At 38.8% G+C, this 11,534-nt stretch overlaps 1 protein-coding gene across 1 annotated transcript in view; it reads right to left on the bottom strand.

Moving 5' to 3' along the window:
• The window catches only part of LOC148015291 (Polyketide synthase, enoylreductase family protein), a 77,585-nt gene extending 66,389 nt beyond the window's left edge, over positions 1-11,196 (bottom strand). The window contains exon 1 of the mRNA XM_087665100.1: positions 10,928-11,196. Coding sequence (XP_087521226.1) covers positions 10,928-11,082 — 155 coding nt within the window. The 5' untranslated portion in view covers positions 11,083-11,196. The remainder of the gene's footprint in view (positions 1-10,927) is intronic.
• Positions 11,197-11,534: the final 338 nt, after the last annotated feature.

Raw genomic sequence — 11,534 nt, forward strand, 5'->3', positions numbered from 1 at the left:
CTTCACTAGTAATACGAACTCCAGGATCCCATCTTGATTCGTGTGAGGGTCAAGCAATTCCTAAGAGCGACCGAGAGATTTACGGCCAGAGCAACCCTGGTACTCCCCCCCTCCTCCTGCCTAACGAATTCCTCACCAAGCAACCTGGGGCCAGTCCAAAGCTCCTCACGGTGGTACAAAACAATCCCCCTTGGAGCAGGGTTCCGCATCTAGCCATGGGAGAGGCATAGCGCGATCTTTTCTTTTATTATCTTGATTATATATTTACAATCAAATCTAATTGCTGCAAGCACAATCAATCTTTCTTGTGCAACCATTAATGCATGCACAAAACCTTATTCTTAGGGTTTCACTTCCTACTTGCAACTCTTTTGAGGCATTAGCTCCTAGGCATTTGAGAACCTTGTATGATCCACAATACCTTGGACTCAACTTTTTGAACTTTCCCAATGATAGATAACTCTTCTTTGGGCATACACAGATGAAAACCGTGTCTCTCTCTTGGAAGATACTCTCTTGCCGTCCTAGATCCGGAATCCCTAAGTTATTTCACGAATCTTCTATTTTATTCTTATGAAAAATTTGGTATTTCCACCCTAAAAGATAACATGGGCATTTATATCTATGGCAGGTAATTTATGCACTGTCTTGTCCTAACCCGCGCTTAGCAGGATTTCAAATGCTTTTCCAAGCCTATTTAGACTTTAGAATTTGTATCGACAAATTCTTATCAATGTCCAACAAGTCCTACAGACTTGTGATATTTATTTAATTTCATGATACTGATGTTTCCAGGGTTGTCGAGAATTTCATAGTTGTTTTTGCTTCAACATTCTTGATATTTTAGGTTAGGTTTTCTCGTTGATTCATACGTGGGCCAACTCATGATATTGACAATCTCGCTAATATAATCATTAAGATTAACATTGCGTGTGCTTTCAGTAAGAAAATGTTTTTGATTTTATTATACTCATATTCTATGGTTTAATCGACGATGTTCGACCATTTACCGAACTTTCAACGTTATCTAGAAAGATCAATTTTCGTTTAGCTATGTCCTAAGTGCAATGCTAATTGTTTTTCTAAAAACTTTATTCCAGGCAATGCAAAAATCATAAGTGTAATTTTTCTTTCATCTTTGAGACATCGAATTGTATTTTCACGCACCTAATTTATGCGCGTCTAGTATATATTTTTCTATGCAATTTTCTGTTGATTTAATGCATTGATTATTTCATGATATTATCTAAATTATTTTCTATAAATTATTATAAAACTCATGCGTCTGTTTATCATTAGCAAAATAAAATAGAGATAGTCACTTTCACATGAAAATTATAAAATATTCCATTCCCTAATACCGTCTACCTTTTATTCTGTATTATGATCACATGCGTCATTAATGAAATAACAATAAATATCACGAAATAAACCATAATTAAGATATTTTCTTCATGACAAGCATATAATCCTTTTCTAAGTGAAACAATCTTTTTACTAAATAGCTAATTATAGGTTATTTTCCTAAGCAACAGTTCATATGCATCTTCTTTGAAATATATTTATAATCGTTTAAAACCAAATATAGCGATAAGCTTATAAAACATTGTTTTTTTTCAAACCAACGAGATGTTACCTCTATCAGATTTGCAGTAACAGGGGTTTCGTCAATTCCTACAGCGTCATTTTCTCCATCAACCGTGTTCTTTACTTCCCTTACTTCAAATGGGCTTTTTAAATTTCTGCGAACTCGCAGAGCCATGGATGTCAGGCGAAATTAACATGGTAGTTCAGGGAGAGTTAATGGTTGTTCAAAAAAATTTCGCCAACGTTTTGCTTAGCAATATGGCTGTACGGAACGAAGGCGTAACAAGGGATAGAGAAAATGAAAATAAGATAGAAAGGAGGTAATTTCCTCTTTCAAGTTCAAAGCTTCAATGGATAAGAGAAGTAGAGAAATTTTTCCATCACCACGAGGCCTTCCTTCTTGCTTTCTTTATGAAAGAGAGGGGATGTATTTGTAAGCATGAGAGGGAGCATGCAATAGACTCATTCTTTTGGCTACTTGTCAAGAGCTAAGTGAGCTTTATTAAAAATACATTTTAATTGCCTACCTGTTGGATGGTGGCATAGGGATTATTTTAAAATGCTTTCTCTCCCTCCAAGTGTCAAAAAAGTCGTGAATTTTGGTCTATTTTTTCAAAAACGTCTTTTTTCTTCAAAACGACATGTGGTGGTTTTTAGCCAAGTTACCTCATGACTTATCTAGTTTATAAAGTCATGCCATACTCTTTGATACTTAACTTACTCAATATCATGCTCGTTCTTGCGCGTTCTTCGTCTACTGATTAAGGCTTTTAACGATTTGTCTTGCAGTTATAAAATCAATGCAATCTTTGACGCATTAAATGGAATCGGGAATGCTAAATCAAATATAATGTGAGAAAAATTATGATCAAACCGTCATAATATTATTTACGAGGTGTCTTTGCTTTATGTTGGCTGGGAACATTAAGGCGTCTTCTTATGTCGGATTGCGGAATTGATTTAATGCAAGACTCGATATTAGAAAAATTACGTACGGTCACTTATGTGATAGCTTGACGAGTAATTTTTTAAACGCCTTAAGCCCGAATTCTTTTTTTGATATGAAGTGCTGTGGCGGGAATATTACACCCTATTGGGATTTTGATTCAAGTTTTGTGTACCCTTGCCCTGTTGATTCCTTTAAGAAGATGAAACTAGAGCCCTCTCTATCAAGGACATATTATGAAATTGATCGAACAGCCGCGTATAACGCAACAGCTGTCAAACTCATAAAATGTGGCCATATGAGGCTATGAAATCACCTATTGCACAAAATGGAAACATTTTCATAGCAGCTTGTTAAGCAACAAGATAACCTGATCGTCAGCGAACTTAGGAGCCCCAATGGTTAAGAACTCACCTACTGCAAAAAATGGAAATATTTTCACAGCAACTTGTTAAGGAATAAGGAAACCTGATCGTCAGAGAACTTAGGAGACCCAATGGTTAAAAACTCAGCGAGAAGACGAAGATACTCAACCAACTGGACTTTCAAGTCATCCTTGTCTGTGATTTTGAAATTTTGGAGCTCATGATCCAAATTGATACAACGGGTCCTATCCCGAGCCGCATAGCGGTCAATCAAGTGTGCCCAGCACTTAGATGCTAAGTTGAAATGCTAAAGCTAAGAGTGAAACTCAAGCAATAAGCCCTACATAAGCTCAACAATAGCAGAGGCATTGCGAGCCTTCCATGAGCAGACAACCTCGTATGGAACAAGGGCAGGATCAGATTGGGGTTCCAACCGCTGCACTAAATCCCATAGGTTCTGAGAGTCTAAGACATACCTCATCAAATTTGACTGAGTAGTGTAGTTTGACCCGTTGAAACGAGTCTTGTTATTAAATGCATGCTTGGCGGATGAGGAGTTAGGACCATGAGGTGTTTCTAAAGATTGATAGATGAAATAAGGAGGAGAATAAGATAGTGGCGGTGGGGTTGAATAAGAAGGAGGAGGGGATAAAGATGGATAGGCAAAAATAGACTATTGATATCCAATGAGTGCTGATTACTGCGGCGGAGGTAACGAAATAGACATAGGCCCATATAATACCGTAGGTGTAGGTAGAGGCAGTGAGACATGATAGCCATTGTCTAAATGTCAGCTGAAGCACAACATTATGATTGGATGATCCACTAGGTAATGCCATAAAGGAAAACTGCGATACCAAACAATCCACACTCCAATATGTCTAGGATGCACTCCTAGAGGGATAACCCGAAAGAGTGTGTGTAAAAGGCCAAGCCTCCGTCACTGGTACACCACCTAAAAATGGGTATGTAGAGATCCTAAAGACTATGCCTAAATATGTAGAATCCCCTAGTGTGGTGTGTGGTGGATAATATGGTGCACTTAATGAAACCGGAAAGCAAGGTGCAGCGGAAGATGAGAGAGGAATGGATGAAAGCCCAAATGAATTTATAATGGATATTGTTGTGGAAAACATGGTTGGTTCCTTTTGTCCATTAAATGCATAAGATGAAGATGCACCTACTCCATATTGACCATGAGAAATAAAACCATCTGAAGGAAAAGGAAGGGATGGAATACTTACAAGGTCTTCTTTTAGCTTCTTACCTAGTGTAACCAGCTTTCCTTCTGTGGATGGGTGGTAATTCCCTAATTATAACTTAGCTACAACAGTAACATTTATTACAAAACTGAGAAATGCAAATAACTTACAATCTTGGACAATGGACACCATATTGGCCCCAAAACTGGCGCCCCTTTCGATATTTATTTAACTTAATTGAAAAAGAATTTGATGTACAATGGGATTCTCCCAATCCCTTTCGGTATTCCAACTCCCCTTGCTGTCCAAAATGACAGCAAGTCTTCAATCCAATTTGCCCCTTGATTCAGGCAATCAATTGGTCTTCACCCGTTTTAATGGAGATGAAAAATGCCCCAAATTCATTGATTTGCTGGTCCCTCCACTTGAATTTGACTAAACACAGCTTTAGCCCTGTTGAATCCAAGTCTTGGAGCTTCCAATTTCTGGCACGCTTCCCGAGGCTGCTGTTAAACCCTAATTTTTGCTGCAGATTAGGGTTTACAACAGAGAAATCTGAAATTTCTCAACCTCTGGTGATCTCAATGCTGCAATCTTTGAAGCAAGGCTATCCAAAGGCTAGGAGATGAGAGAGAATGCTGAGAAGAGAGAAAATTCTGACTTTCTTCACGAAGAACTGAAGAAAATCTATCATTTACTGCTGCTGCCCTGTCTCAACAGCTTGTAAATGCAAAGAACTAAAGAAAATCAATCATTTACTGTTGCCGCCCTATCTTAACAGCCTAGAGATGCTATCATCTACTGTTGAAGGTCTTCTCCTGCCCCTAGCTACCTCAGAAGATCCTCCAATGGCTGCAAATCAGACCAGCAACATCTCCTCTCTCTCTCTTGTAAGCTGAATACACTAAAATGCCTCTCTCTGGCCTCTAAAACGTTTTTCAGTCTTGCATGGGCATTTTTGATAAGTGGCAACCTTCCCAAATGGTTTTTCCAACATTATCCATATTTAAATATTAATTTTTAATCTTTAAATACTGAAATTTAATATAATAATTATTTCGTTGCCCTGAAAAATAATATGACTAGCCAATAATTAAATTAGCTAGCCAACTTCCATTCCCAAGTATCTCTGCGCCATCTTTGACTATCAAATTAGCGTTAGGTATCATTAAACGCCACTTCTCTAGTGTCACCAACTAACAGTTATGGCTAAATGAATGACCTAGACCAACAACTGCCACCAGATACCACCAAGTACCTGTGCGGCATTACTTATAGCAACTTGTGCCTTTGACATCTTGTGATTTCCTCGGGTCCTGAGCTCGTAAATTTACTGACCCTTGTTACATCTCACATGTGCAACATTTACTTAAACATGTGGTTAAAAATTAATCCATATGTTAAGTGAGGTTTCAAAAATACATGTCCTCATGACACCTAGTTTTGAGTTCATTAAGAAATACATGTCTTTCTCATTACTCACAAATCATAACATGTTTGGAAGAGTCCCTTCTTGATGAGCATCTCCCAATCCAACAAAAAATACAAAATCAATTGACATAGAATTTAAAATAGTACGGTCCATACCTGGCATTGGAGGAAAGAAGTATTATGAAAGTGATGTGTAATCCGAGCCAGGTTCCACTTGTGGATGGCCAATCCGTAGTGGAGATTCCGAAGGTTCTATACAAGATCATTAGTTTTGTGCACCAAATCTAAAGGAGAAAACTCAAGCTTACCTTCAACCTCTTGCTAAGCCCTATGCATAAGGATGAGATCATATTCAATAGCAAAAATTTAATTTGGTGAGTGGACTCCATGGTAGTTCGTTCTCTGTCCATGTTAGATTGGGCAGTAGCAAGCTGGGAGACCCACTCTTGATCATTTTTATCCATGTTTGCCTATAGAGACTGGAGTGGTGTTATAAATATGTTCAAAGTCATCTAATCCTTCTATTATTTCTGCTTTCGCAAATGTACAAAGCACAGACTGATAAACTCAGAATACAGTTAGGGTTAGGGTTAGTGTAACTTAGAGACAATAAACACAATCAATAACGAATACACAATGCTCATGCAACAAACACACTATACAATGAATATTGAACCTCGAACTCTCATATCTCTAGGATCAAGGCAAAAGTGATGAGATGTAAAGTGCGTCATACTCCGAACAGATCCCGAATCATAGCAAAGGCAGTAGGTGACAGCTCGAGGATACTAGGCAACGGCTACAGACAAGTAGTGAAGGCTAGAATCAAGTGCTAGATGATAACAAATGGCTGGGGGAAGCTCTGACTACTATGTTCTCCACGAACAGGGTGTGGGCAGCAAAGATACGACTCCCAAAACCAGCAAAAACGAGATTCAGGGATAGTGGTGGGCTACATCCCTATTTATAGAAAGTTGTTGGTCTAAGTCATTCATTTGGCTATAAGTGTCAGTTGGTGACACTAGAGATGTGGCGTTTAATGGTACCTAAGGCCGATCTAATGGTCAAAGATGGCACAGAGAGACTCAAGAGTGGAAGATGCCTAGCCAATTTAATTATTGGCTAGTCAAATTATTTTTTTGGGCATCGAAATAAGTATTAGATTAATTTTCAGTAATTAAAGACTGAAAATTAATATTTAATGATGAATAATGTGAAAACCATTTGGGAAGGCTACCACTTGGCAAATTTGCCCATACAAGCTAGTAAAAGGCTGAAAAATAGGAAAAATGAGATCATTCTAACTGTAGCAAATATGGGGAGAACTGTGAGCAACCATGACCAACCTATTTTCAGCCATTGCCGCCAGCCACGAGTGAGTTTTGAGGAGGCAATTGCAGATTCGGACCCTTCACAGCTGGGCAATTGCATCCAAGTACAAGGTGACAGCTGATTTGGATGTCTCAATTGTAGGCGACAGCATTTAATGTTGTTGTGGCACGGCAGCAGCTGCATTTGACTGATTTCCAATCATTCTTCGTCGCGACAAAACTCTGAATTTTCTCTCTCTACAGCTTTCTCTTTCATCTCCCAACCATTTCAAAGCCTTGCTTCGAAAATCTCAACATTTGGACCCTTGGAGGCTGAGAAATTGCAACTTTCTCTACTGTAAACCCTAATTTACAGCAAAAATTAGGATTTAGCAGCAGCCTTGGGAAGCGTGCCAGAAATTGGAAGCTCTAAGACTTGGATTTTTCGGGGCTGAAGGTGAATTTCAGCTACATTCAAGTGAAGGACTAGCCAGCCATTGAATTTGGGGCATTTCCATCGTCTATGAAGTGGGTGAAGGCCAATTAAGTGCTCGAATCAACGGGCAAATCAAATTGAAGACTTGCTGGTCACTTTGGACAGCAAGGGGAGTTTGGATTGCGAAGGGGATCGGGAGAATCCCATTGCAAATCAACTTCTTCTTCAATAAAGCTAAAGAAAGACCGAAAGGCACACCAATTTTGGGGCCAATCGGGTGTACATTGTCCAAGATCAATAGGTAAATTTGTATTTTCAAATTTGCATTTATTGTTTGCTGCTGTAATTAAGTTGTAATCAGGGATTTACCGCCCATCCACATAAGGAAGGCTAGTTTCAGAGGGACTAATAAATGCTCAAGTTTGCTTGGACGAAAAATTGGCCTAGCCAATTTAATTGTCGACTCATATAGTTAATCTTATGAGCAAGGACCAATAAATATTCTAATTTTTAGAATTAACATTTTGACAATTAATTTACTTGGGTTGAAATTTGCTGAAACATGTAATTAGAAGGCTTCCACTTGGCAAAACTTGTCCATGCGAGTAAGGGAAATGCTATTATAGGCTGTTGGAGCCTCATTCCACTATGGTGGTGGAGGTTAGCAGAGAAGGAGAGAGAGCTACTGTTGTTGCAATTTTCCAACCATTGGTGATCAACCCAACCATTGGAGGTTGTTAAAAAGCTGCCCCTAGCTAATCAAGAGGCCATTGGAGGCAAGTGACAACCCTTAAAGGCTGCCTACAAGCATATAACAGCAATTTTGGGGCCCACAAGGATAGGCAACATCATATGGGGCTTCTGTTGATGAAGGGTTGCAGTCAATCAGCCATCCATAGCAAGACAACATTAAATATCAGCAAACTTTAGCCAGCTAACATTAAGTTTGGGGCAGAATTTGTCTTCCAAGGAGCAAATTGAAGGCTAATCCCCAAGCAACCCAAGGAACAATTTGATCTGAAGACTTATTGATTGCTATGGATAGCAAGATGTATTGAAGATTGAAAGAGATCAAGTTGGATTTCAATGTACTTTAACCTTTAGCAATACAAGTTCAAGAAATACTACAAGGGGAACCAATTTTGGGATGAACGAGGTATCCATTGCCCAAGATTAAGTGGTAACATTTGCTTTTTAGTTTATTTTTATTGCTTGCTGCAATTAGTGGATAATCAGCTTATTACCACCCTTGCCAAGAAGGATGACTGGTTTCAAAGGAAGTCTACATGAAGCAGTCTCCCAAGTTTTCTCTTCTAGACCACAAAAATAAGTTCTTTCATTTGCAAAAAGCCCTTAAGGGGATTGAAGGAATACCACACTCCTAGTTCCATAGAATGGATGAGTTTCTCAAACCCCGTGGTTTCCATTCTACCCCTTATGACCCAAACTTATACATAAAATCACTTGAGAGGAGATCAACCACATTCTCCTATATGTCAATGATTTGTTAGCTACTCGTTTGAATTTTGCCACTTTAGTAGATATAAAGGCCAAACTCTGCTCTATTTTTGAAATGGCTGACCCTAGTAAGCTATCCTACTTCTTGGGCTAGAGGTTGTTTGTCATAGGTATGGGATCTTAGAACAATGCACTTGGAATCTCCTTGCATGATTGTAATACCTTGTGGTCATCATGGCCCCTACATGGTATCTCTGCTCATGTAGCATTAGTCTTGCAATTACGAGGCAGCCCCTTAATGAGATCTATCTCATCAAACGTCCTTTTGGCCATTAACCCCACAACAACCATCAGTCAATCAATCATGATTCCAAGGAGTAAGATGGGAGAGACGAGTAGAGAATAATGTTTCAGTTGTTTCTGGGCTGGCTGAAACTGGCCTTTGATGGATCAAAAGGCAATGAACCTTTAATTTACAAGTACCTAATCTTAACCAAAAAAAATTCAGTAATAGAAAAACAAGTCAAATAATGGAGCTAAAGTACTCCTACACCCAAAAACAAAGAAAGTAAGCCCCAAAGCTTGGTGCCCCTTCTTGCATATCAAAACTGCATTGCCTCGATTATTACTGCTCAAAAAGCCATATTCGTTGGCTTTTTAAACTCGGCCCTCCATAGGCAAATCTAATACAACTTCTCACATATCTACAATGTTTGTGTACATCTCTTCAACTGCTCTCAATAGCCAAGGCCAAGAACTCTCTCCGAGGTTTCAACAAAGATTGTTCGTACTCTCCTAAGGGGATGGGAGAGTTCATAAGCAATTCAGAGACTATGAGGAGAAAGAGGAGAGAGGTTTTTCTCTTAGCATGGGATTCTCGCACTTTTTTCCATTGTCAAGCCCACATGGTCTAGCATTATAGACCTCCTAATTAGTTACTCATTTAAGCCTTTTAATAGACTTTTCCCTTGTTACATATTTTTGGATACAGAAATCCCCTTACAAGGCTACTTTGTACCCTATATTTTGCCTTGGGATATCCTATTACGAGGGATCTTATTAATAGAATTTCTGCTACTTTGGAAAAAAAAAATACCAAGTAGCTCCAGAACAACATCACCCAACCTAGAACAATATCACTTGCACTTGATCAGCCATTGTTGTAGGCACAAGTGTGCAAGCAACAAAATGAGTGAGAAAGAGAAATGAAACACAAGAGAATGCTCAACACAATGATGATCAATAAATGTACTCAATTGAATCAAAGTGCAATCAATCAATAATATGTACTCTGCATAATGTCCCTCAATAGAAAACCCTGGTATCAATTGTACTAGGTGCACGAACTGCTCTAAAAAACCCTAGCCCTACTAAGTGTATTAACTATCCTAAATGACAGGTAAAAGTATCTAGGAAGCCCATCCCAAAGAACTAAGGGAATCAACAAGTAGCCCATGAAATTGCCAACAAGTCCCCCTCCATGGCATGGGTTGACAAATTTAGGAAAATATAGCAAAACCTAGAAAAATGTAAGCTCATGGCTGCATCCATCCAAATGGATTTAGCAACCTATGGCTGTACAAAGCATGACAAATCATGTTACAAAATGTATGATTTATTGGTCATTGTTTTTAAGTGCGCAATATACGAAAGTGTGTTCTATATCAATGAGCGACAACTAATGGTTGAGCCTATATCACATCGTGAATATTGTTTTTGGCTGATATGTCTGCTGCACAGCCCTCAATTTGGAAACAATAAGCTTCAAGTAGATTGAAATGAATGAGTTAGATAAATAAATTTGAGATCGATGGGCTATGGCGATGCAATTTGGGGTCAATGAGCATTATTGAGATCCATGCGGCAGCACAAAGACGATTTTGAACAAAAGAATCAATGAACTACCATATGAATTTGCAATCAATGAGCTAACTTGAGATCGATTGAGGCGGCAAGATGATTTTGAACAAAGAATCAATAATCAATTTTCAATTAATTGACGCAGGAAGATGATGTTTGAACTACTGTGCAATCAATGAACTATGTCGAAATCGACGCTGCACGAATATGATAGATTTTGAACAAATAATCAAATTTGCAATCATTCAGCTGCAGACATAAAATGGAAATCAGTGAGGTAGCCTTTTTTTTTGGAGGGAGACAGAGAGACAGAGAGACAGAGAGGGCCTTACTTGACAACATCTAGGGGGTTGCCATAAGCAGCGAAGCGAGCTGCTCGGCCTGGAGGAGACTCAAAACTGCTGATGGCGCGACACCTGAAAGCTCGAGCAGCAGGGATGATGCGGTTGGAGTGACAGACGGCTTGCTGCAACATGGAGCTCGCCATGTCGGACCCTCAAACCCGACTTCGTGTATTCTTGGAAAGGTAAATTCTATGTATTTATGTCTTGACAAGCCAACGGTGAATACTAACTACTTGCTATTGCAGGCCTGCTAGGCGAGCTAGTATGTTTAACGTGGCAAATACAAGGGTTAATATACTACATTTATTCTACTTTTTCGTCACCTATGAATTCCACACACTATAAAAATAACTAGCATTTGTGCGCACTAATCGTTAATAGTGGCAAGCGAAGTTGTCGTGCAGTACTATTAAATATAAATAACTAGTATTACGTATGTAACAAGCGAAACTCAATAATTCATTTCTTCTCTTTCTCTCCCCTCTTTTTCCCATCTGTTTCTAATTTTTATATTCTCTCTCTCTCTCTCTCAATTCTCTATATCTATTTTTTCTCTCTCTTTTCCTTTTATTGCATTCTCCTCTTCTCTTTCTAT

Source organism: Lygodium microphyllum, chromosome 24 (genome assembly GCF_053477565.2).
Source record: "Lygodium microphyllum isolate KBCC chromosome 24, Lygodium_microphyllum_v1.1.10, whole genome shotgun sequence".
NCBI classification, from domain to species: Eukaryota; Viridiplantae; Streptophyta; class Polypodiopsida; order Schizaeales; family Lygodiaceae; genus Lygodium; species Lygodium microphyllum.